The sequence below is a fragment of the Balaenoptera physalus genome (genome assembly GCF_965194825.1).
Source record: "Balaenoptera physalus genome assembly, chromosome: 14".
NCBI classification, from domain to species: Eukaryota; Metazoa; Chordata; class Mammalia; order Artiodactyla; family Balaenopteridae; genus Balaenoptera; species Balaenoptera physalus.
In genome coordinates, this window is record NC_138893.1 from 49,809,670 (window position 1) to 49,834,185 (window position 24,516).

Below are 24,516 nucleotides of genomic sequence, written 5' to 3' on the forward strand. Positions count from 1 at the left end.
AATAGGTGTTTAGGGAGTCAGGCTCTGAGGTGTTTGCCCTGGCATGTACATTCATTCCTCAGCCAGGGTCTAGTAGGCTTGGAGCTCTTTGAGGCCAGGGGAATGGGGTATCTATTTCAGTGATGATTAACATCCAGAGTGGTGAGATGGACACAGATAAGCAGAGTGTGTTTGTTTGTTTTAAAATGATTGCACCTAAGAGCATTTTTTTTGACCCAGAAAGCATAAAGTTTCCTAACTCTGAACAGAGAAGGCATTGCTCACTGGTTACTTTTAGGGCCTAAACAGTGATTTTCAGAAAACAATTAGCAACTTAAAGTAGCTTTGGCTCTCTCCTTCACCTTTCTGCCTTACCTAGGAAGCAGTCACTTACTTGTTCTCTGGTTCATTGAAAGGTTTCTTATATGGATGTATTTATCTTCAACTGTTTTGGAAAGGCCTTATTTTTAATGGTTTTGTGAGTTAATAAAAGTGAGTTCAGTTTACATGTTTAAAATAAATGAAACAATACACCTGTGGAAGCAGGAAATGGTCTAGTACAGTCAGTACCTCCAAATGCAAACTGGAGGAATGCAAGAGGCCTTTTCCTCCAAGACTGTGAGAATATGGAAGCTGCTTATATCCTTTTCAGTCTTGTAAAACTTGAATAGTAGGGGATGAATTTCCTAGCTTTCAAGGCAGAATCATGGAGAAATCCAAAGTCCTCATAATCTACAAGATATACAATTTATTTTGAATGAAACCTCTGAAAATACTTCAATACTCTCAGTTTTCTTAGTTTCAGTTTTCTGTGTCTAGCCGTTTCACCTTAGGCAGAGATTGTGCTTGAGCTGCTTGAAATCAGACTGGCAGTGAGGTTACTGATGAAGCATACACATTTTTTAAAAAATTATTTTTGAGTGTTTTACATAGAAAAGAATTACCTTTGTGTGACAACTTAACCTTAACTCTGGATTGACTCTGGCATTGGATTAGTTTCTGGTCCTAACTCATAACCATGGAATAGGGAGACTTTCAGGTAGACTCTTCTTGAGGCCAAGCTCCAATAAATTTTGAAAATTTAAGACGAGATTGACTGTTTGGAAAAATGAGGAAAAAGTTGAGTTTTGAATTTCCAGTGAAAATTGACATGCCCCCTACTCTGATCTACAGAAACAGATTTTTGATAAACTCCAGAATTTATCTCAGGTGTGTCAACCATCAGATGAGGTTGAGAATCCAAAGATTTGGTTTATCCTTGAGGAAAGTCCTTTCTATTCAGCAATCTTGCCCAGATTTGAACAGCTTTCAGATGGAACTCCAGGTGTAATCAGTAGAAGCAAGATGGTTGTGCTAATTAAGAATATGTTTATGAATCTTGAATCATGTAAAGGCTTGAACTGTATCTAAAACTGACTATGAGACTATCTGGAGAAAGAATTTATCTCTTGTTAGAGGTTTGGCTCCTTTGTCTCAACTTTGAGTTAGTTCTTCGTTATATCCAAATTGTCCACATTGCCCTCCCTGGGAGTCTGGGCCACCCAATGGGCCTTTGTGCCTGCCCCTCTTTAGCCGACAATTAATTGCCAGTACATTCTTTCTTCTTCTCCTTCTTTTTTGGTATTTGACATGAGCTCAAATTGTTGAGAAAGGTGACAACTGTGAAATGAAGACAGGGCTTGGAGACACCTTAAAAAATACATGCAAAGGCCACTAAATGACAAGAGCAGACTGCCAGGCTCTTTCAAAACATCACCACGTCTGTTGACTTTCCATTCCTTGTTCGCAGCACAAAATTGGAGGTCAAAGAATCATAGGAGTTAGAGATGGAAAAGACATTTGGGGTCAGCCAGTTCATGCCTCCGCCTCCTCCTGCCCCTGATTCCAAATCATTCCTTACATTATATTTTCTCCCCCAGCCCTTGTACAGTTTTCACAGTCTTCACTCGACCCCGGCTGTCACCTTTGGGGAATGATGCTGGAGGCTCTGTCCAGTTTCTCCTCGGCAAAGAGAGATACTGCCTGTGCCCCCAATTGACATTCGTGAACTTCTTTGTTGGTGGTCTCAGCTGAGAGGCTGAAGGCTAACTGGAAGTCTCTCTGCTGCCTGGCAAGGGGGTTTTCTAGACAGAACTGAGGTGCATTTAGTGTATGATGATGTTGGGAAAGGGGAAAAGGGCCGGGGTACAGTGCAACCAGTGCAATTTGTTCCTAGGCTTTTCTCTAGGAAGGCTTTTGACCTGAAAGGAGGTGTGTGTGTGTGTGTGTGTGTGTGTGTGTGTGTGTTTGTGCACGCTCACATGCGGAATATGGCATTGGGGAGGTGGACAGAGACAAGGAAATTACCTTGAATAGGAGTTTGGTAAGAACCCTAACTTGGATATTGGTGGGTTAAACAAACAAATAAAAAATGCTAGTCCTGTGAAGTAGTAGATGATTGTTTTAAGAAGTACATGTTAGGGGGACTTCCCTGGTGGCCCAGTGGTTATGAATCCGCCTGCCAATGCAGGGGACACGGGTTCGAGCCCTGGTATGGGAAGATCGCACATGCTACGGGGCAGCTAAGCCCGTGCGCCACAACTACTGAGCCTGTGCTCTAGAGCCCGCAAGCCACAACTACTGAGCCTGCATGCCATAAGTACTGAAGCCCTCATGCCTAAAGCCAGTGCTCCGCAACAAGAGAGGCCAGTGAAATGAGAAGCCCAAGCACTGCAACAAAGAGTAGCCCCCGCTCGCTGCAACTAGAGAAAGCCCGCGCGCAGCAGCGAAGACCCAATGCAGCCAAAAAAAAAAAAAGTCCGCATGCTGCAACTAAGGTCTGGTGCAGCCAAAATAAATAAATAAATAAATTAATTAATTAAAAAAAAAAAAAAAGAAGTGCATGTTAGGGAAGAAATAGGTATTAGAAGTTTCAGCTTAGAGTCAAGTTGAGGAGAACAGAAAGGCTGGAGGCAAGTATTTTGGTCTAGGGGACACTGTTGCTTTTGGGGTCTCCCCTTTAAGAAAGTAGAAAAAGAGCTGTCTTATGTTCACTGGCTACATGGTTTGGCAGGGGGAATGGTCATTTTTAGAGGCAGCTTTGGAAGGTTATCCCCAGCTCCCCTTCTTGTTCCAGCAGCTGTTGGGAGCAGTCTGAAGGGGGTATTATATTTCTTCTGGTAACTCTGCCAAGAATGAGAGGAAATCCACAACCTGTGGGCTTTTGGGGGGGATGGGGATGGGGTGGCAGGTGATGGGACAGGGAAATTAAATTGTTTTATAGTAAATATGTTGAGATACTTTTCCTGGAAAGCTGTTTCACTGAAAGGAATGATATTTCCCCTGCTCACTAGCTCTGTAATTGGTACTTTCTCTGTGGAGAAAGGGAAATAGTCCTCTTCCAGTACTTCTTTTTCTTTCTTCCCTGTAGATCCAGCTTTGATCTCCTATGTTTCTTAGAATTTCCTTTAGAAAGTCCACACTGAAAAGGTGAGTCAAGATTCAGATACAGGTGGTGTGTGTGATTAAAAGTGGCCTCCCTCCAGAAGTGAGTTACTAAAGGGGAACCTCTCATTCATCCCTTATCTTCACTACGGTTTGACTTTATCATAATGGCCTAGAAACTGGAGATTTCTGGAGAAACTGGAGTAAAAACTTTCTGGGTGGCGTCTGGTTCATGTTCTCTCCATCTCTTCATCCAGGCTGGAAGGGCACCAGGGATTTTTGAAGCCTGGCCACTTGGGCTGAGAACCTGTTTTGGTGATTAATATGAAACACAGTTGCAAGATTAAAAACAATAAAAAAACAACCCTGAGAAGCAGAGCAGTATAATTATTCCTCACATTTCAGATGGAGAGCCCAGGGAAAAGTCATTTGGAAGGTATGAGAACAAAATCCACTTCTGAGTCTGTGGTAGTGCCTGATTCATGACTCAGAAGATGGCCTGTTCACAAAAAACAGGGGCATCTTTCTTGCTGTTGTTTATTCTCAGAAAGTGCTACATCAGCCTTTCTGAAAGCTGTATTGTGGGATTCTTGAAAAACTGATTCTGTGATTAAATGAGTGTGGGAAATGCTGTGTTCCACATCCCCTCTCTTGGGGATTCACAATGCCCATTGGTAAATTAAAGGCTCAGAGAAGTCCTGTGCTAGAGAGACCTGTTTAATTTTATTTCAGCATTGTCCAAAATGTTTTGACCATAAAATTCTTTTTTCTCCTGCTTAATATCTCTTAACCCCTTGCAGAATACACACACTGGTCAAGTGCCCTGCAAATATAGAACTTGACCAATAGCAGGAGGAAATGAATGTGAACACGGCCCTAAATCCTCAGCTCACATAAAGAATCAGGGTTATGCCCAGTGCTTCAGAAACTGCTTTGGACAGCTTTGACGTGTGGGTGCCACATTAAGATACTTCGTCTGCTCAGATTCCTTCCCTTGAGCCTCTCTAGCATAAGAATTTGGAGGGCTTGGTTGAATTTCTGAAGATGTGGTATACTGTACATTTTTAGGAAGGGCCTTTGGAGCTTGAAGGTAGTGTGTCTAGGCTCCTGAAAATCTATAGGTATTGTTGAAAGTGTGACTTGCCAAAGGGGGAACTGTATTTCTGATAGATACCTAAGCAGTATCTATCAGAATACCTATTATGCTAGGACCACGGTTCTTACCTTTTTGTCTAAGACATATTTTTGTATGGTGTTAGAACTTTTGATAGTACATTAAAGGATTAAAAGATGAATGTCTTTTTTTAAAAAAAGCAGGTTTCAGAAAGTTGAAAAACCTGTGCATTTACTTGTTCACTGTTTGGTATGTTACTGTTTGAGTAGAACTGTTTACTGCCCTGACCTTGTTCTCTTATATCTTTTGAGGTAAAGTTTATATATGTTCCTCTGAACACGCAATCTTTCTCTTTTTCGCAGCAAATTGTGTCATGAGCCATATTGTGGCTCCGTGGTTTGTCCGACAGATAGCTTCATAAAAATGTGGATCTTTGGTTGAATGAAAATAAAGTCTATAAATCATTAAAAATTTTATGGCACACTTGTTCAGGGTTCCTGGTATACCACTGCTCTGCAGCATGCTGGTTGAGATACACTTTTAGAAGTACTAAGAGTTTTAAGAGTCAATGCTGTGGAATTTATGACTGTATTGGACAAACAAGACATACAGCTGTGAAAAGCTAACAGTGCCTCAGTTTATGGTAGGTTCAGTCTAAGGGTTCACGTGAGAGAGAGAAGAATGTTTGGAGGAGTCAGGGAAGTAGAGGCTTAAACTGGATTTTGAAGAAAAATGGGTGAATTTGACTGCTACCCAAAGGGGGAAGCATGCATTTGTCAGGGACAAAGGTAGGCTGGTTCTGGCAATATAGGAGAAGGTATTGGGATGGGAATGAATGTAAAAGAGAGATGGCTTGGCTGGAGTTCAGTTGCAGAGTGTGGAGCCATGGGAGGTGAGGTTGAATTGAGTAAAGGGAGCTGACATTTGGAGGCCTTTCAAGGGAGATGTGGGTTTGCTCCATGCTCTCCTTGCCTTTGGTCCTGTCCTCATGATGGGCATGTTCCCTGCAATCTCACTTCTCCTTGGGTGTTGAGGCTGTTCCCTATTCCCTGGCCAGAAAGATAGGCAGTTTAACACAATATATGATTTTTCATTGATTTATTTTGAACCTTAATTATAGACCTCTGCTCCTGAGGCCATTGGAGGATTTAGTCTAACACGTGTATAAATGAAGAGTTAGAAGCTTCTTGTCTTGGGCTGTTTAAATACTTGTACATACATTAGAGCCAGATTCTTAGTATTGGTAGCAGAGCTGGTGGGCACAGCCAATATGGGGGGAAATCTGCTTTCTGGTGAGCAAGAAGATCAAAGAAATCGAGACAGTGTTGAGTTAAAACTCCAAGCCCCCAAGCATCATTTTGCATAGCCCTGTCTCCCATCCTTAGCCCACTTCCCCTTGAGATGGCCTTGTTCTACACTTGTGGACAGATACGCTCCTTTACTGAATTCCCAAGGCAGCAGGAACTTATGCTTAATGGAAATCATGTCAGTCACGCAGGTAGGCAGCATTGGCAGTATCAAGGGGAATCAAACTTCAAGATGGGGCAAAGAGGGAAATTGATTTGTGATCCAGGAGGTTTCTGATCTCAGAGACTGTGCAGGTAAAGACCTCTCTAATATACTCACACTTCCCCTCCTTCATCCCCCAGCCATTTTTCTTCAAATTCGGTTTATTTATTTGCTTTTGGTTTGGGGTGTGAGTGAGGAGAGGTGAAATGAAAGGGGACTCTAGATAACTGCCTAGATTAATTTCTGTCCCTCTGGACTCACTGTTGCCAAGATTTTAAGGGGCCTGATAGCTTACCGTGGGTGCATGTTGTGTTGTTTTTGTTTAAAATAGGTCATGCACCCAGGAATGCAGTCAAACTATAATGGTGACTAAGTGCCGGAAAGCTGAGAGGGAGGGGGGCCAAGTGGAAAAATGAGCCTGAGGCAAGAGAAAGAGGGCTGGGAAAATGGAAGTTCCACCAGGCCCACAGGCCAGGTTAGAGATTCCTCCATGCATTAATAGCTGCACCAGAGGTTTATTTACAGGGCACTAATCATTTTGGGGGGAGCACCCCCACTTTATACCAATAACTGTTGAAGAAACAGCCAAGCTGAGAGCATTTCAAGGATGGGAGCAAGAGTCCTTATTGAATTCCCAGGGGCACCTACTCCTGTCTTCTCAGGCACTTTGGACTTGTTCTACTGACTCCCTTTGACTAGGTTGTGATAGGTCCCTACAGGGAGGGAGGGATACCTGTCTTCAGAGAGAGGAGTTTTTTTATTCCTTCTGATTTTTCAAGTGTTGAAGCCAATAAGAATATAGATATGATTTGGCCACCAGCTAGGGAAACTAACCATCAGAAAGAACTGAACAGACAAAAGGGATTAAAAAAAAAAAAAAAAAAGCTGAGTTGTTAAGCTGCTTTTAACAAAGTGTAACTGTTTCTCAAGTGAAAGCCAAATGGAATGTTTTTAAAAAGTTGAAATTTGATTTGAAAGACCAGAGCCAAATATTTTGATTATGGTGTTGGTTGTGGGAGAGGATGCCTGCACCTGCTGCTTGGTAGCAGCATCTAAAGTTCAACTTTGAAAGTTTCTTGCTTCTGTGATCAGGCCCTCAGGGCAGTGCTTTGACCCTTAGTAAAGTGTCACCAAATGGCAGTTAAGTGACCAGGGAGATGAGAGAAGTATTGTCCTTATCCCAATTCAGGAAATATATTGATTCTTTCTCCCTTGTTTCCTTCCTGCTATGATCCAGAATATTCAATTTTTGGTTTCACCTCCACCTACTAACTTAGACCTAACTCAAGAGGAGAGGTTTAACTATGAACAATCTCCTCTTTTATATCTGGGAGGGACTTGTAGATAAGATTTGATAGTGGGTCTAATCTTTTTCACTACGAGTTCAATTCTTTTGGTCCATCCTGTTGACTGTCTTTTATGGTCCTTGGTTTTCTAACCATCTAGTAGTGTAGGTCGCTCTCTAGAAATGTGAAACTGGGGACCACATTCACCCAGTGGAAGAATTCAATAATATATTTTAGCTTTAACATGTGTGTACCCAAATCCTAATCACTCAGCCTGAAAGAGGGCTAATGTTTGACATTAGAAGAACAATTTCTAAGAGTTATAATTAAATTAGTTAGAAGAAAAAGAAATGATTAGATTAGCTTTAGTGATGTCACTATTCATTGATATAAACTACTACTATATTTATATTTATGTAAAAATAATTAACCTTTTTCAAGTGATTTATAACTTATCCTGTATTTCGTTTTAGTTGTCATTTTAAAACACCATAATTGTATGAAATACTATCCTTATTTCATAGGTGCAGATATGGACAATTAGAGAAGCTAGGTAGCCAGGGTTGTATCATTAATAAGAGGCGGAACTGGGGCCCAGATCCCAGTTTCCTATGTCTGCATTCTGTGTTTTTCTCACAACTTCATTTAATCTATTATTTAAATGAAAGTAAATTAAAAGGTTAAAGGTAAATGAAAAGACCAAAGTATCAGCAATTATGTGATACATATTTTAAAAAATACTTCCTAAACTCCATCTGTTTACCTCTTCTGAGCTATTTATGGAGACATAATTTTATGTAGTATCTCCTCACCTTTACCTTTATAAATTTGACTTTGTTTTAAAATTACCATTACTTGTTACAGTAATTTCCAAAATGTTTTGCAGTGCTCACATTTGTCGTTTCTAATAGCAATATGTTCCATTGTGTTAGTATACCGTTTTCCCCCACAGACAGACATCTGGGCTATTTCTAGATTTTAGCTCTAATATACAGCTGCAACTATAAATATCTTTGTAAAAAAATATTTTTCTTTTGAATTATTTCTTTCTGATATAGTGTTGGGAATGCTGGGTCAGAAGCTATCATTTAACTTCTTTTCTTGACAGAATGCCTTTCCGAAAGGCTGTACCAGAGTGCTACCAGCAATATATAAACAAACCCAAATCCTTTTATCAAACCAAAGCTAGTATGTGGTTCTTCCACTTAATAGATGTGAGGTGGTACTTTATATTAATTGTTTTAATGTGCATGTTTGTAAACTATTATTGTTTCGGGATGTTTCCCCAGTGTTTTATCATGGGAACTCTGTGTGACTGTTCTTTTTTTTTTTTTTTTAAATAAATTTATTTATTTATTTTTGGCTGAGTTGGGTCTTTGTTGCTGCTCACGGGCTTTCTCTAGTTGCAGCTCTTCGTTGTGGTGCCTGGGCTTCTCATTGCGGTGGCTTCTCTTGTGGCAGAGCACAGGCTCTAGGCGTGCAGGCTTCAGTAGTTGTGGCTTGCGGGCTCTAGAGCGCAGGCTCAGTAGTTGTGGTGCACAGGCTTAGTTGCTCCACGGCATGTGGGATCTTCCCGGACCAGGGCTCAAACCCGTGTCCTCTGCATTGGCAAGTGGATCCTTAACCACTGCACCACCAGGGAAGCCCCTGTGTGACTGTTCTTATCTGCTATTTGATATGGATGACAGAGTGTTATCCTGATAGATTTTTATCAGTCCCCTAAAAGTTTTAGGGATAAAACTTTAGGGATAAAACCCATAGCATTCATTGTTAATTTTCCCCTGCTCTGTTGCTTTCTTTTTAATCTTTTTTAATCTCTTTCTTTCTTCTATGCAGTATTTAAAATTTAAATACTTTAAAACCTTTTAGTTAAAAGAACTATTTTAAATTTACTCTTTCATTTTGGGGGAATTTATTATACCTATTGTGATATGAAATGAAAATTTTTTGCTCTATTGATATCCAGTTTTATCAAAAGCATTATTATTATTTTAATGAGTATTTTTATCTTTACCAAAATATTACATTGTAGAAAAATTGGGAAATACATAAAAACACAAAGAAGAAAGTTAAAACACCCAAAGTTGGCTATCCACAGTTAACTATTTTAGAGTCTGGAAATCTTCTAGTGTTCTTTCTAGGCATGCATATTTTTCTTCCCTCCCTTCTTTCTAATAAAGCTGGGACATGTAATAGAAACCCAACAGCACTAATTAAGTAGTGATTTCTTTCCTAACTTTGAAATTTTACTTTGTATCTTTTAGAATCTTGAAAGCAGGACTTGCTTGCTGTCTTTTAGTAAAGGGTAGTAAATGTGAAGATACAGCAAATACTGGAAGAAATGTTTGTTTCTCTCATTTTCTCGGTAGACATGACAAGTTATTACTCTGTGTCCCAAGCAGTGTACCTTGTATTGTCCAGTGGAGCAAGCCAAGGAGACACAGGGGAGATATGGGGGCCTGAAATGGAATGTTCAAATTCTTGCCTCCAGTTTCAAAATTCCGTCCAAATGTGCACTTTCACGGGGGACTTGAGCTCTTCTCCCTACCCCCTACCACTCCAAGCCACCCCAAAACTATGCCATTCTTTTTGCTGCTGAGCTCCCTCATCTCTTACTGCTCCAACTTTCTTCATCCAGAAAGTACTACTGAAACTTCCCAACTTCAACATTTTTTGAATGAAAAATTTAAAACATAGAAGTTGAATGAATTGTATAATGAACACTCATACACCCGCCACCTAGATTCTACAGTGAACATTTTACTATGTTTGCCTTATCATGCATTTAAAGTGAGTTGCAGATAGCAGTACACTTCACCTCTAAACAGTTTTGCATGCATGCATATCATTGACTAGAGTATATTGGTTTATGGTTCTTTTTTTTTAAGAAAAATTTATATACAATGAAATGGTCACATTTTAAGTTTATCATTTGATACATTTTTGACAAATGCATACACACTTGCATGACCCAAATTCCTTCAAGATTTAGATATAAAGTGTTACCCCAGAAAGCTTCTACATATTCTTTCCCAGTCAATTCCCATCTCCACCCTGGTGGTCAACACTGTTCTGATTTTTTCACCATTCATTAGTTATTCTTCTAATCAAACTTCACATAAATGGAATCATACAATATGAACTGTTTTGTGTAAGGTTTCTTTCATTCAGAATGTTTTTGAGATTCACCCACATCATTGTGTGTATCAATAATTCTTTCCTTTTTATTGCTGAGTAGTATTCCATTGTATGAATATGCACCGAAGTGTGTTTATCCATTCTCCTCTTGATGGATGCCTGGGCTGTTTACAACTTTTGGCTATTATGACTAAAGTTCCTATGAATAGTCTTCAGTAAGCCTTTTGTGGACATATGCTTTCATTTCTCTTGGGTAATTGCTAGGTCATAGAATAGGTATATGTTTGGATTTATAATAAACTGCCAGACCTTTTCCCAAAATGGCTGTACCATTTTCATCTCTCACAAGAATGTAGGAGAGTTCCTTATTCAAACACACACACACACACACACACACACACACACACACACACACACACGGAGGATTTCTTCATATTTTTGGGCTTGTATATTCATTTTGATGAGCAGAAAATTTTAATTTTGATAAAATCGAATTTATTGGATTTTTCTTTTATGTTATTGCTTTCTATGTCTTAAGAAACTGTTGTCTACTTCCTGAGCCACAGAGATATTTTTATATTTTTTCTTCTAACAGCTTTATAGTTTTAGATTTTATGTTTAAATCTGTGATCTATTTTGAATTAATTTTTCTGTATGGTGTGAGGTAGGGATTTTTTTCCACATGGCTAACCAGTGGTCCCAGTACTCTTTGTCATCCCTTCTCTGTTAGATAGCTTTGGCATCACTATGGACACTCTAAAGGACAGGCTGTTCTCCTTGGCTTTCTTGATTATCCTAGTGTGGAGGGAGAAGAGTTATCTCTTACTTGTCTCCTAACCTGTTCACTTATATTCAGATATTTTCTGGATGTTCTGAGTCCTGACTTGTAAAAAAGCCCAGGGAATTTTCTCTGGTTGGCAGTGAGTTGTAGTGATTGGATTATCTGCTCTGTCTGGACACAGGATGGCCAGTGTACCAGTGAAGGAACGGGTGAAGGTATCTCAGAACTGGAGGTTGGGGCGCTGCCGACAGGGGATTCTGCTGAAGTGGAAATGCAGGTAAGTAGCCTCTTGACTCTTTCAAAGCTACCTGGGACATTAAAGAATGCTGGGAAATGAAAAATCTAGTCCTAGCTGGAGTATAAATGTGCCTGTCTTGGGTGATGGGGCACTGGTGATCCTTTAAATACCACAAAAGGGGCATCAGAGGGACAACTTTTTTTCACATTTAAAAAAAGATTATAAAAAATGTAATTTATTTTAACAGATCCCATATTTTTATGATTAAAAAAATAATAAATGTTTATTGTAGAAATTTGAAAAAATAGAAGAGCTTAAAGAAGAAAATAAAACTTACCTATAATCCTACCACTCAGAGGTAACTTCTGTTAATGCACCTCGTCAAAAGAAATAAATGAAGCCAATATTTCAACTCATCTTATTTTACAATTTTTTTTTTTTAAAATTTTCTACTCTAGAGAGTTACACCTTCACTCTTGGCTTCCTGTAGCCCTCTCCCCTACTTTTATTAAAAAGTAAAATAGGATCTGAAGGTTTGGGTATGCATGTTACAGGAGGTAGAGCTTAGAAAAAAATGGCAGGAAATTTAGATAATGGCTTTGGCACTGCTAATGCCACAAATTTTATACTTCATTGATGCTGAATTATTTCATAGTTATTATTTGACTCCCTACCAAAAAAGTGCTCTTTGTTGATTGGTTGGAATGGATAGGGAACATCATGATTCCACATTCCAGCGGACCTGGACCTGTGCTGATAGGTTCAGGCAGGCTTCTTCATCTGATGACCTTTTCTCTTGCTTGTGTACAATTTCTGCTGCTTTCACTGACACGGGTTACTGCAAATTATGTGGTGGTGATGATGGTAAAGCAACTACAGGGGAGAAAGATGGATTTGTATGACAAGGGGCTTTACCCTCTGCTTCCCACTTTTGCCTTTTCTTACCAGAAAGAAGAGTTTATTTCTCTAACAAGGTTTTGTTCCTGACATCTATTTGGGCTGGTTTCAAGCAATTTGGCAAATAAATACACAAAATGGTTACCAGGCTGCCCTGCGATTCTCCACTGTTCACCTGGCATGAACCTGGTTTCTTGTCCTGGGCAAATGGCTGTTTACCAGATGGCTCTAAACACATGAATTCCAAACCCCTCTGTTTGCTGCCCACTTGAGTGTGCCACAAACTCATGCAAGGGGATGTTGAAGAGGAATGTGCATAATGAATGAGAGTGCAGGCATCTGTACACACTCTACACATGTTCCATATAATATTTGCACACACTTGTAAAAACCTCATGTGCAGAAACTAGTTACTACAAAGTCCAAGCTGCATTTAATGGTCCATCTTTGCAGAACTTTTCCACATTCCCATGACGCTTGTATTAAGGAGTCTGGGGAAGAAACACAGCCCAGTTTGCTCAGACAGGCTTGGCAGTGGGAGATGGTGTCTCTATAAATGGGGATGAATCATCTGTCCCTATGCTTTGCTTGGGACCTGGTAGCTCTAGGACCCCTATGTGGTGTAGGACAGGCTGCTGGGATGTACCTTGTGCAAGGGGCTTAGTCCCCACCAGAGAGCATGGTGTCTGGCAGAGTCTTCTTTCTTCTTAAGGCTCACTCTGTGCCATGGGACTGGCCTGTGGTTTCTAACCTTTCTTCCTCCTGCCAGTTTGTAGAGGGAATCTTTAACTATTTGTGGATTTCTCTTATCAGCTGCCTGTGAGAGCCAACTATTTCTCTGTAGTCTCTGAACTGTAGTAGACTGCTCTGGAGCTATATTTTTCCACTGTCACACTTACCCTCTAATACAGAAATATAGGTATCCTCTGTGAGGATCTAGGAATCTAATCAGTACATTAGCATCCTTTCCTAAATGGCTTTATTCCTTTTACTTAAAAATGGCCCTTTTGGGCTTCCCTGGTGGCGCAGTGGTTAGGAATCTGCCTGCCAATGCAGGGGACACGGGTTCGAGCCCTGGCCCAGGAAGATCCCACATGCTGCGCCACAACTACTGAGCCTGAGCTCTAGAGCCCTCAAGCCACAACTACTGAGCCCACGTGCCACAACTACTGAAGCCTGCGCGCCTAGAGCCCGTGCTCTGCAACAAGAGAAGCCACGACAATGAGAAGCCTGTGCACTGCAACGAGGAGTAGCCCCCGCTCACCGCAACTGGAGAAAGCCCACACACAGCAACGAAGACCCAACACAGCCAAAAAAAAAAAGGCCCTTTTGCTCTAGTAGGACAAGGGAATGGGGCTTCCCTGGGCTCACTCTTTTCTTTTCTCTATCACACCCTAACTGATCTATTGGGAAAGAGGTGTGTACGGAGGTCCTGGAACCTTGAAACTTATCACTTAAACTTCAGATCATTGAGGACACAGAATGAAAAAATTACTTCATCTGGGTGGAAGGTTTCTTTTTGCCCTTTCCCACCCCTCAATCATTGCATTTTCGTTGCTCTGCCTACCCACAAGAAGTATAGGTAGCCAGTAATTCAAGTCTTAAGCATTCTCTGTTTATTTATTTATTTATTTAGGCCGCACCACGGGCAGCTTGCAGGATAGTTCCCTGGCCAGGGATTGAACCCAGGGCCATGGCAGTGAAAGCGCTGAGTCCTAACCACTGGACCGCCAGGGAACTCCCAAGCATTCTCCATTTAAAAGTGATATTTAATTGGTCTTTTATTCTGACTTTCTTTTAGAAAGTCCAAAGAAGATTAGATCACCACAAAGCTCAATCACTCTAGTTTTCTAAAGGTAGCCTAAGGGTAGGTAGTTTTGAAGGAGGGGGGTGAGGTATAGACTTAACCTTGCAGGTTATTGCTAAGTTGGGAATTGGTCAGCCTCTCCAAAGATTGAAGTTGAATTTTCACGCTATATCTTTTTTTTTTTTTTGAGGAGGTTTCTTCTTTTTTTTAAAATTAATTAATTAATTAATTTATTTTTGGCTGTGTTGGGTCTTCGTTGCTGCACGCGGGCTTTCTCTAGTTGCGATGAGCGGGGGCTACTCTTCGTTGTGGTGCGTAGGCTTCTCATTGCAGTGGCTTCTCTTGTTGCAGAGCACGGGCTCTAGGTGCGTGGGCTTCAGTAGTAGTGGCACGTGAGCTCAGTAGTTGTAGCTTGTGGGCTCTAGGGTGCAGGCTCAGTAGTTGTGGCACACGGGCTTAGCTGCTCCGCGGCATGTGGGATCTTCCCAGACCAGGGCTCAAACCCGTGTCCCCTGCACTGGCAGGCGGATTCTTAACCACTGCGCCACCAAGGAAGTCCCTTCATGCTATATCTTGATGGTCCTTAAATTTTGTTTTCCATCTTTGCAGTCAGATGCCCTGGATGCAGCTAGAGGGTGATTCTCTGTACATATCTCAGGCTAATTTCATCCTGGCCTATCAGTTCCGCCCAGATGGTGCCAGCTTGAACCGGAGGCCCCTGGGAGTCTTTGCTGGGCATGATGAGGACGTTTGCCACTTCGTGCTGGCCAACTCGCATATTATCAGTGCAGGAGGGTAAGTGCTGCAGGCTTCTCCTTCCTTCCTCCTCCTCAGTATTCTTCAGAGACCTTCTGCCTGCCTCTGACTTTTCTGTCTCAACTCCAAAGGGATGAGTAGGGAGACTAGTAGAAGGGGTAGTGTTTTTTTCCATTTAAAGCAGGTACTTCATAGGGTTAGCTGGAGAAGGAAAACAGGAAGAACCATTAATGAAAAGTGAAACTGGTTTTGATACTCTCAAGTGGGAAATTTGTTTTGTCTCTCAGCTCTGTTCAGCCCCAAGTATACTGAAGAAGTAAAGGTATCTAGAAACTCAGCACCTTATTGGGCTGAATTGCCTAAAGCTTAGCAAATTTGGAAGTCATTGGAGACTCCGGCTGTTTCTGTAGACTTGTTCTTTTCCTACAGAGAGAATAACTGTCTCTTGGGGGTTGGCTTCTTATTTCTCTTGTAGAGATGGGAAGATTGGCGTTCATAAGATTCATAGCACCTTCACTGTCAAGTACTCAGCCCATGAACAGGAGGTGAACTGTGTGGATTGCAAAGGGGGCATCATTGTGAGTGGCTCCAGAGACAGGACGGCCAAGGTGAGGTGGTCTCCCCCTTATATACTGTTATTTCCTACTGTCTATAGGGAGTGGGGTGGGAGAGGGTGGATAGGACCTTGAGTCTCAGGATTGGCTGAGGGCACTGAGTTGGGGCAGGGGGGGAACGACACAATAAAGAACTCACTTATGTGCCTCTGGCATGCAGCTTGCCATGCCAGGCTATGTCCCTGCCAGCTGGCCTGGGAAAAGAGTGGACAGTGGCTGGGAAGCTTGCCACTCACTTGAAATGTGGTGTGAACTCAAAAACAGAGGGCCTGGCCAGCTTTTCCTCCCTGAGCTGAGTTTCCTCAAGTTTGTGGGTTGAGTTCTAACCTCAATATTTTATTTTAAAATCTCCCTCCTTTTGCTCGCTCTCTGTTTGAGAAGGTTAATTTTTTACCACCTTGTTTATAAGCAATCGGGCTGATAATTAAAATGTGTTTTTACTGCTTCTCTGGAGAGTGATGTGGTCAGTAAGCAGTGGAAAGACGACTAGAGGAGGGCATTGTTCGTTGTGTCATTGCCAAGTTGCCTGGTCTAAAGTCAGACATCTGCCAAGGCCCAACAGAATGAGACTGATAAAGTAGTGTAACCCCGGCTTTATGGACTCAGCTCCTCCACGTCTGGGTCAAATAGGCTTTCACCCATGAGGCAGAGAAGAACTTTCTCCATCCCTGTGTCCAGTAGCCCTTGCCAGGGCCCACACATGCCTGATCCTTTGGGACTGCTGTGGGAACTTTGCTGATAATTCAGTTAATGGTGCAGGAAGCTCGATAGGTTCTTGCTTGTGTGTTTCCCAGCATCTGGAGACTCCACAGTGCTAATAGGAGCAAAATGCTTGACCATGTCAGCAAATGGGACTCTAAGACACATAGGGAGGGGACTCAGGAGAGAGAAGTTGCAATCTTTACTAACTTTTCTGGCTCCATGTTCCCTCTAGTGATTACACCTTCATGTGAAAATGTTGCTAATTTATGTAAAAAGAAGGACTAAATATGTTCCTTTTTATTTATGGAAGTTTCTCCTCCCTTTGCTGATTTTTTCCTTACACTTTGTATTTTGTCAGAGAGATGTGTGCATCAGCACAGGGAGCCTGAGAAAAATTCAGAAAACCTTCTTCTTCTTTTTGTTTTTTAATTTAGAACAACAGAAATTTATTACCTCACAGTTCTAGAGGCCAGAAGTCTAAAATCAAGGTTTCTTCTTTTTAATTAATTTTTATTGGAGTATAGTTGCTTTACAATATTGCATTAAGCTGCGCTCTACAGCAAAGTGAATCAGCTCTACGTATACACATATCCCCTCTTTTTTGGATTTCCTTCCCATTTAGGTCACCACAGAGCACTGAGTAGAGTTCCCTGTGCTGTACAGCAGGTTCTCATTAGTTATCTATTTTATACATAGTAGTGTATATATGTCAATCCCAATCTCCCAATTCATCTCACCCCAGAAAATCTTTTGAACCAACATGGAAACTGAATTTCCTATCTCTTGCTTCCGAATCCTCCACCCCATACTTACTTCAGGTTTCTGATTGGTCACTGTCTTTGTACCACTCCTGTAAAGAGACCAACCTTAACTTGCTATACTGCTCAGAAGTCAATTTGCGCAGAAACCTTTTGTGCATGTGGGACCTAGATATTCTCATCTCATTCTAGCATTTTCTTGTCACGGCTTCAAGCTTCCCCGTGAAGCCTTTAGTGACATCTCTTTCTTCTATCCATTTCTCTGTGGTCTGACACCCAGAGCAGTGTACAGCTAAGCTTTATGACCACAGGTAGCAATTCAGGGCTATAGACTGCTTACAGTTGAAGATTGACAGCAATTTTATTTAGGATATTGGGTTAGTTTCATGTTTTAAGTACAATTATTTAGTGGTTTAGTATTTTTAAGCATTAAGATCGGTACTTTCTAATTCTAAAATTGTCACTGCAGTAGATCCTATTCCTTTTGAGGATTTCTTTTTAGTCAGTGACAGAATTCTCCCCCCTGGTTCTTCAACTCCAGGAAGCTAGTCAGCTGTTTTGCGGTTTCCCAGTGACCTCCAGGCCAGCTCATCTTTTCTGGCTTTCTGGATGCTGCTTCTGTTCTCTCCTTCTATTGTTGTCTTTGCATTTAGCCGTCTTCATCTTCCTGGACCATTTTCACATTACCCACATTTAGTCTTTTATAACTGACTTTCCATTTCTTTTTGGTGGCATCTGTAATTCTCCAGCTGCTTCTACAGGTTTCTAATACCTGAACCTACATAAGAACTTAGTCATGTTTGTCTGTAAACATCTATAGCCTGTTTTTTGGGAGTTCCCCAAAATGGACTATGTTTTAGGAAAGAGATTTATTGAGGTGAAGGGAAACAAAACATTTTCTTTGCAAAACTTCTGAGCTAGGGACTGCCCAGAGAGCTTCCTTCCCCTGCCCCCAATCCTAGTTTCAGATTTACTGTGACTTAGCTTGGATTGCCTCTCTCGGCTTTGGTGAGGCTGGCCCCATCCTGAGATGTGATAGGATGGTAGCTTACATTCTTGCTGGGCCTGGGCCAGGTCTGATCATTCCTTCATTTTTTTCCGTTTTCTTTATTCTTTCTTTCATTCTGATAAGTGCTTACTGTATGCCCGGCTTCAAAGGGGAGGAAGATACAGCCTTTCCTTAAGGGGAGTTGAGACTGCATGCACTAGCTATGAAGCTATGAAGCTGGTTGGAAGTGGCCAGGACTATGAAGTTGTAAGGCTCTAGGGAAAGGGCCAGAAAGTTTGGAGGGTGGAGAGATCACATTTGACTTGGAAGGGGAGATTTTATGAAGGAGGGAACATTTGAACTGTTTTTTTTTTCTTTTAGGTGTTTTTCAGTGCATAGGTTTGCTTTTTTTGTTTTATAATAACATAGAATGTAACCAGGCACTGTGCTAGTAAGCACTTTACATTTATTCATTTCCTCATTTTATCCTTTAGGGTAATTTTTCCCCAGATAGTTATGGTCATAATATATCTATTTTTAAATGAATTTTTATTGGAGTATAGTTGATTTACAATGTTGTGTTAGTTTCTGCTCTACGGCAAAGTGAATCAGTTATACATATACATATATCCACTCTTTTTTAGACTCTGTTCCCATATAGGTCATTACAGAGTATTGAGTAGAGTTCCCTGTGCTATACAGTAGGTTCTTATTAGTTATTTATTTTATATATAGTAGTGTGTATATGTCAATCTTAATCTCTTAATTTATCCCTCTCCCGCCTTCCCCCTTGGTAACCATAAGTTTTTTTCTATATCTGTGACTCTATTTCTGTTTTGTAAAGAGGTTCATTTGTACCATTTTTTTAGATTCCACATACAAGCAATATCATATGATATTTGTCTTTCTCTGTCTGACTTACTTCACTCAGTATGACAATCTCTGGGTCCATCCATGTTGCTGCAAATGGCATTATTTTGTTCTTTTTTATGGCTGAGTAGTATTCCATTGTATATATGTACCACATCTTTATCAATTCCTCCATGAATGGATATTTAGGTTGCTTCCATATCCTGGCTATTGTAAATAGTGCCACAATGAACATTGGGGTACATGTATCTTTTAGAATTATGGTTTTCTCTGGATATATGCCCCAGGAGTGGGATTGCTGGATCATATGGTAGTTCCATTTTTAGTTTTCTAGGGAGCCTCCATACTGTTCTGCATTGTGGCTGTACCAATTTACATTCCCACCAACAGTGCAGGAGGGTTCCCTTTTCTCCACACCCTTTCCAGCATTTATTGTTTGTAGATTTTTTTGATGATGGTCATTCTGACCTGTGTGAGATGATATCTCATTGTAGTTTTGATTAGCTTTCATAATATATCTTATATACCCAATATACCCTGCTGTGTCTACTTTATTTTATAAGGTTTTCCATTATTATTGCAAATTACTTGTGTCATCTTTAATGGCTTCACAATGGACTTACCATAATTTAGTTACTACTTTTCCTATTGGTGGATGTTTGTATCTATTTTTTTCCTATAGTAATAAGGACCACCATTATTGATGCCTAATGTCTGCCAAATACTGTGCTTCTGTGCCGGGTGCTTTACACTTGTCTTCATTTTTCCACACTGCAACCCTAAAAGATAGGCATTATTTCCCATTTTATACATGAGGAAACTGAGGCTAAGAAGTTATAAAATATCCCTAACATCAGAGATAAATAAGTAGCAACTAGGGTTCAAACCCAGATTTGTCTAATTCTAAAGCCCATGTATGCTCTTTCTGCTATTGCGGGCTGCAGGGAATATTTTTATCATTTAGGTTTTTCTTCGTTTTAGGATTATTTTCTTAGGATAGAGTCTCAGCAATAGAATTACTGAGTCGAAGGCTTTGATTATTTTAAGGATCTTGATACACATTGCCAACTGCTTTTTAAAAGGACTGTATAAATGTCCACTCCCACTGAGTTATATCTGCTCCAGGGTTGGGTCTGTTTTGAATTTGATCACTGAGGGTTAAGATGTGATCAGCATACTCATGTTTTGGTGGATGGTGTGCTACTGGTGCAGGTCAGGAGGGCCGCTTTCCCCAGATCGTGCTTGGGAAATTGGCAGCATGCTTCCAGAGCCACCCCTGGAGACCAGGAACCTTGTTCTGTGGTTTTCACAGTCTGGGGATCCACCAGCCCATTCAGTGGAGGACACTAGTGAATTCAGGCCTAGGGCTGTCCCCAGAGATTTTGTAATCAGAGTCTCTAGTCACCCACACCAAACAAGAACCTGCCTCCTAGGTAGTTTGCATCAGGGAAAAGGCAAACTTCTCTTCCAAGCCAAGGCTGTCTGAAAGAGGACATTAGATGCATCTAGTTACTACCAAAGTGACCTAATCCAGAAGAATGAGCCAGAATCCTGGCATTCCAGGAAAGTTGTGGTGTTTACCTTTGTTTTCTGCCCTTCCTTATTCAGGATCTTCTTGTTAAATTTATTTTCTTTTCCCTGTGTTGGGAAAAGTAACTCACACCCTTCTCCCCCTATCACAGACACACAAAATCTAAGAAACACTTTCTCCTTTTATAGAGAAGAGATATCATGTGATCCTAAGAAGTCAGGACCACCCCCACTCCATCACCTACCCCTTAAACTCAAGGAATGTTTCCTGAAAGTTCTTCCATCTAAGGTCCTGTCTGACTTTTTTGTGTTCCCCTTATAGCACTGCAGGGACCTTGAGAGGTCACTGATCATCTGGCCTCCTCAGGATCCCTCCTTGGCTGCTGTCCGGGGACAGCCCTGTACATTTGAGGTTTCCTCTCTGTTTGGTTAGAGGCTTAGTCCCCTGTGTGTGTCATCTGGGGTAGGGTGAGGTGAAGGGGCCTTGTGCTTAATGGGAGATTTCTAAATGCACTGACCGCTGAGAGGGCTCTGTGAGTGTTGATTAGAGTTAAGCCCAGAGTGGCTGCTAATGTACATTCCTGACTGATAGGGACCAGATAATGTGCTCCAAGCAATATTTTTAACCAGTAGGAGATATGGAAGCTTAAACGAGTTAAGCTTTTCTGCTACTTTTGGTGACACTAGGTGCTAAATTCCCTGCTGACATGAATAGCATTGGATTCTGGGCATTATCAACAAACAAACAACAACACACCACCTTCCCACTTTGAAGTCCTCTTCTTCCATTTTTCCTTCCCTTGGATCTTTCTTTTTACTCCTCTCTCCCTAATTCTAATCTAATTCTATCTCTGTCCTCTCATACTGGGCCTTGATCTTCCTCCCTCTCCCTACCTCCCCAAAGTAAAATCTTGGTGAGAGATAGGAAAAGGAAAATCCACAAACACGGGGAGGTTACTGAGAGAGGCGAGCCTCACCTGCTCACGCTTCTCAGTCAGGTCTCAGCTGAGGAACATGGAGCTTCTGATTCCCTGGTATAAAATTGGCTGCTGCGTAAGGGCTCTCAGGTGGACGTGAAAGGGTGGTTAGGACTGGGAGCCAGCGTCTCTTTGGGCGGTAGGCAAGGCAGAAGCTGGAGAGGCCCCTCTGCTGCTACCCAGAGCTCTGTGTGTACAGGATAGAAAGGATTCTCCATTTCCCCACCCACCCTAGGAACAGTGACTCCACCTGGTGCATTTTCCAACCCTCATCCCGATCCCAGGCAACGCCAACGAGAGCATCTCCTCTCCTGTTTCCAGGTATGGCCTTTGGCCTCAGGCCGGCTGGGGCAGTGCTTACACACCATCCAGACTGAAGACCGAGTCTGGTCCATTGCTATCAGCCCATTGCACAGGTAAGGGAGATGTTTTGGGGTATGGTTTTATCCCATGTAATAACGCTTTTATTTTATGAGGTCAGGTGGGCGTCATCAGGAGAGACTTGGGGCCCATGTCCAGTTGGGCCCTCATGCAAAGTCATGTATGTGGAGTAGATTCGTTGACAATTATAGCAGAAGTGCCAATTTTGATGACGGCTTTACCCTACCCTTTGGTCTGACTGGTGTTTCTCTAGTTTTGCCTGTGACTGAATGAGCTTTGCATCCTGAATTCTGCTTTCTAGGCTCTCTTGAACCGAGGCAGGGCCTCTCTCCCCACCAGCAGGGTACATAGACAGCCTCTCTGCACCTGCTCTGTCAGGGTGTTTATCTAGTGTCTTCTCCCACTTCCTTCACCCCTCACTCCCCAGCAGATGATCAATGGGAAAGCTGTAGGGCTGCTACCCTCCAACATCGGGTTTGAGTCAGTCACTTGTTTTATGAGAGAGTTGATCCCCCCTCTTGGCTCAGCCCCCTTCAGCCTTTTTCTCCTCACCCCAAGGAGCCTGCACCCCTCCTCCTGCCCCTTCCACAATTCTCTTTCAAATTTTTTTCTTCCTAAAGAATTAGAGCCGATTAGCCACGTCATTAATTCTTCAATTTGACGGCTGATATAGCAGGACCTGAAACACATTGCTGACCTCAGAGAATGGAGACCCCGTTCCTTAGCATATTGACGATGGGAGAAGTTAATTAAAATTCCACAGAGCGGAGGTGTCGGCTAACCTATAAACCTGTCGCTGTTCAGAACAAATCATTCTAGCAATCCTAGGAAAAAGGGAAGGAAAGACCAGCAGGGAGTAGAGAGGCCTAAGTGTGTGGGAGCAGAGGGTGGAAAATGGAGCCATTGCGCTCTGGCCCCTCCTCAGTTTCTTCCTAATGCTGCCCCCTTTAAAGCCAGTTAGCCAAGCTTGGGTGTCTGTGGGCTGGATATGTGTAAGGGTGGGAGGTGACAGGTAGGCTGGTGACTTCATCTTGGTGGTTACCTGAGGACTCCTGCTGGCTTCAGGAGACTGGGGTGGCCTGGGGTGAGGTCGGTGGTGGAGGGATGCTGTTAAGGCTGGAGATGGTCCATGTGCTTCCTGCACATGGAATTAGGCTAAAGACACATACAGGCTCTCCCAGCATCCCCATCTTCATATTCCTCTACTCCAGCCACCTCCTCTGGAATACGTTAGGCTACCTGTTAACAGAATAGAGCGTGGCAGCTGTTGAAGATGATGTCAATAAAAGGTTGAGGACAGTGTCTGCCTTCATCACTGAGAAGCAGTTTAGATCACAGTAAACTGACTCTGGGGCTTTTTTGGCCACAACTTGGAAGCTGGCTTTGAGGAAGGACCTAGCTTCCTAATATTACTAGCACTGCTCTGTAACTACTACTGCTACCAGCAGCTAACATTTATTAGTCATATGTTCTATGCCAGACCCTCTGCTAAGTCCTTGATATGCCCCATCTTTGGTGAAAACCTAGGTCTCATGTTTTCTTAACATTATCCTTAAATGTCTTCTTGGTGTACTTTCTTGCCCCTGGGATGATTCTTTCACTCCCTGTTGGCTGGCTGTTTAGCTCCGTGACCCACAGTTATTTGAGGTGACCTTTTCCCCAAGTCCACAAATGATGTCTTGGACTGTTTTAAAAAAGTAGTTTGTATTTGGGATTCTGTCATTACACTAAATGACCAGAGTATATGTTGGTGTTCTCTCTGCTTCTTTTCCTCTTACCCCCAAAATATATTGGGATAGGAATCTTGTCATCTTATCATTAGATCCATTTCTTCTCACTGTGTCAATGAATGTGAACCTTTCAGTAAACTGAACCATTTTCCCAATCTTGGAAGACACTGCCTCCTAGCTGTAGGGTCTGTTCTGGGAAACTGGAGTTCTGCTTTGCCACCAACCAGCAGAGTTGCCTCGGGTAAGTCCTCGGAGCCGTGGTTTCCTCATCTGTTAAATTTGAATACTCTTTCTTTCATAGTCCTTACTAGGTTATTGTGAAGATGATCTGAAACAATGAATATGAAAATACTCTACAAAGCTAAAAGGGCTAGAATCTTGTGTCAGCCAGACTCTCTCCCAGCTGGTAAAGCATTTGTTTAGCTGCTTTAGCTGCTCTCACGTCTCCACCCTTCCCTGGGGCTTCTCCTGTCCCTCATGCAGTTACACTGCTCTTTTGCAGTCTTCTTGAGGTGGGGACTCAGCAGGAATCTCTTTCCTCTCCTTTTCCCCTGTGGTTTTCCTGCCCTCCGTGGCTGCCTCTGTTCCCTTCCCTGCCACCTTTCTTGTTGAGTGTGGTCGTCAGTGTCACTAATGTGATGTGGCCGTGAACCCCTTGTGAAAAACACGAGAGTGGGTGGGCAGCAGCTGTCCTCCAGGGAACCTGGACAGTTGGGAGACCCAGCACATCTCAGTCTCTTTCTTCTATTTAAAATAATTTGTCAGAGCTATTCATCGTATTTAACTTTGATGCTGGGACTTACCTGCCTTCTTTTCATATGTGTGTACTTAGAAACTTGTAGTATGAAGCATGAAACCTCAAGCCCTAGGCTTAATCTGAGGTGTTCATGACTGGGAGAAAGCAGGTATTCTGTCCTGTGTCCAAATGTCACCTCTTCTTCCTTTCTTGACCTTGAGTTCTTGGTTTGTAAACACTCTTGGAGGATAATATTTAATACCAGTCATGTGCTCAGAGCCATGTTTAGGTACTCAAAAAAC

At 42.0% G+C, this 24,516-nt stretch overlaps 1 protein-coding gene across 12 annotated transcripts in view; it reads left to right on the top strand.

Moving 5' to 3' along the window:
* FBXW4 (F-box and WD repeat domain containing 4) overlaps nucleotides 1–24,516 on the top strand; it is a 101,325-nt gene that overhangs the window by 10,876 nt on the left and 65,933 nt on the right. For 8 of the 12 annotated variants that reach the window (XR_014253472.1, XM_082425178.1, XM_082425179.1 and 5 more), the window contains exons 2-5: nucleotides 11,412–11,507; nucleotides 14,782–14,967; nucleotides 15,404–15,536; nucleotides 21,689–21,783. Coding sequence is in view for 9 of the 12 variants with exons in the window: in XM_082425178.1 (XP_082281304.1) it covers nucleotides 11,412–11,507; nucleotides 14,782–14,967; nucleotides 15,404–15,536; nucleotides 21,689–21,783 (510 nt within the window). In the remaining 3 variants the exon portion in view is untranslated. Of the gene's footprint in view, nucleotides 1–11,411; nucleotides 11,508–14,781; nucleotides 14,968–15,403; nucleotides 15,537–21,602; nucleotides 21,784–24,516 lie in introns of those variants that run through there. The other 4 variants (XR_014253471.1, XR_014253473.1, XM_082425174.1 and 1 more) reach the window with 3 other exon arrangements.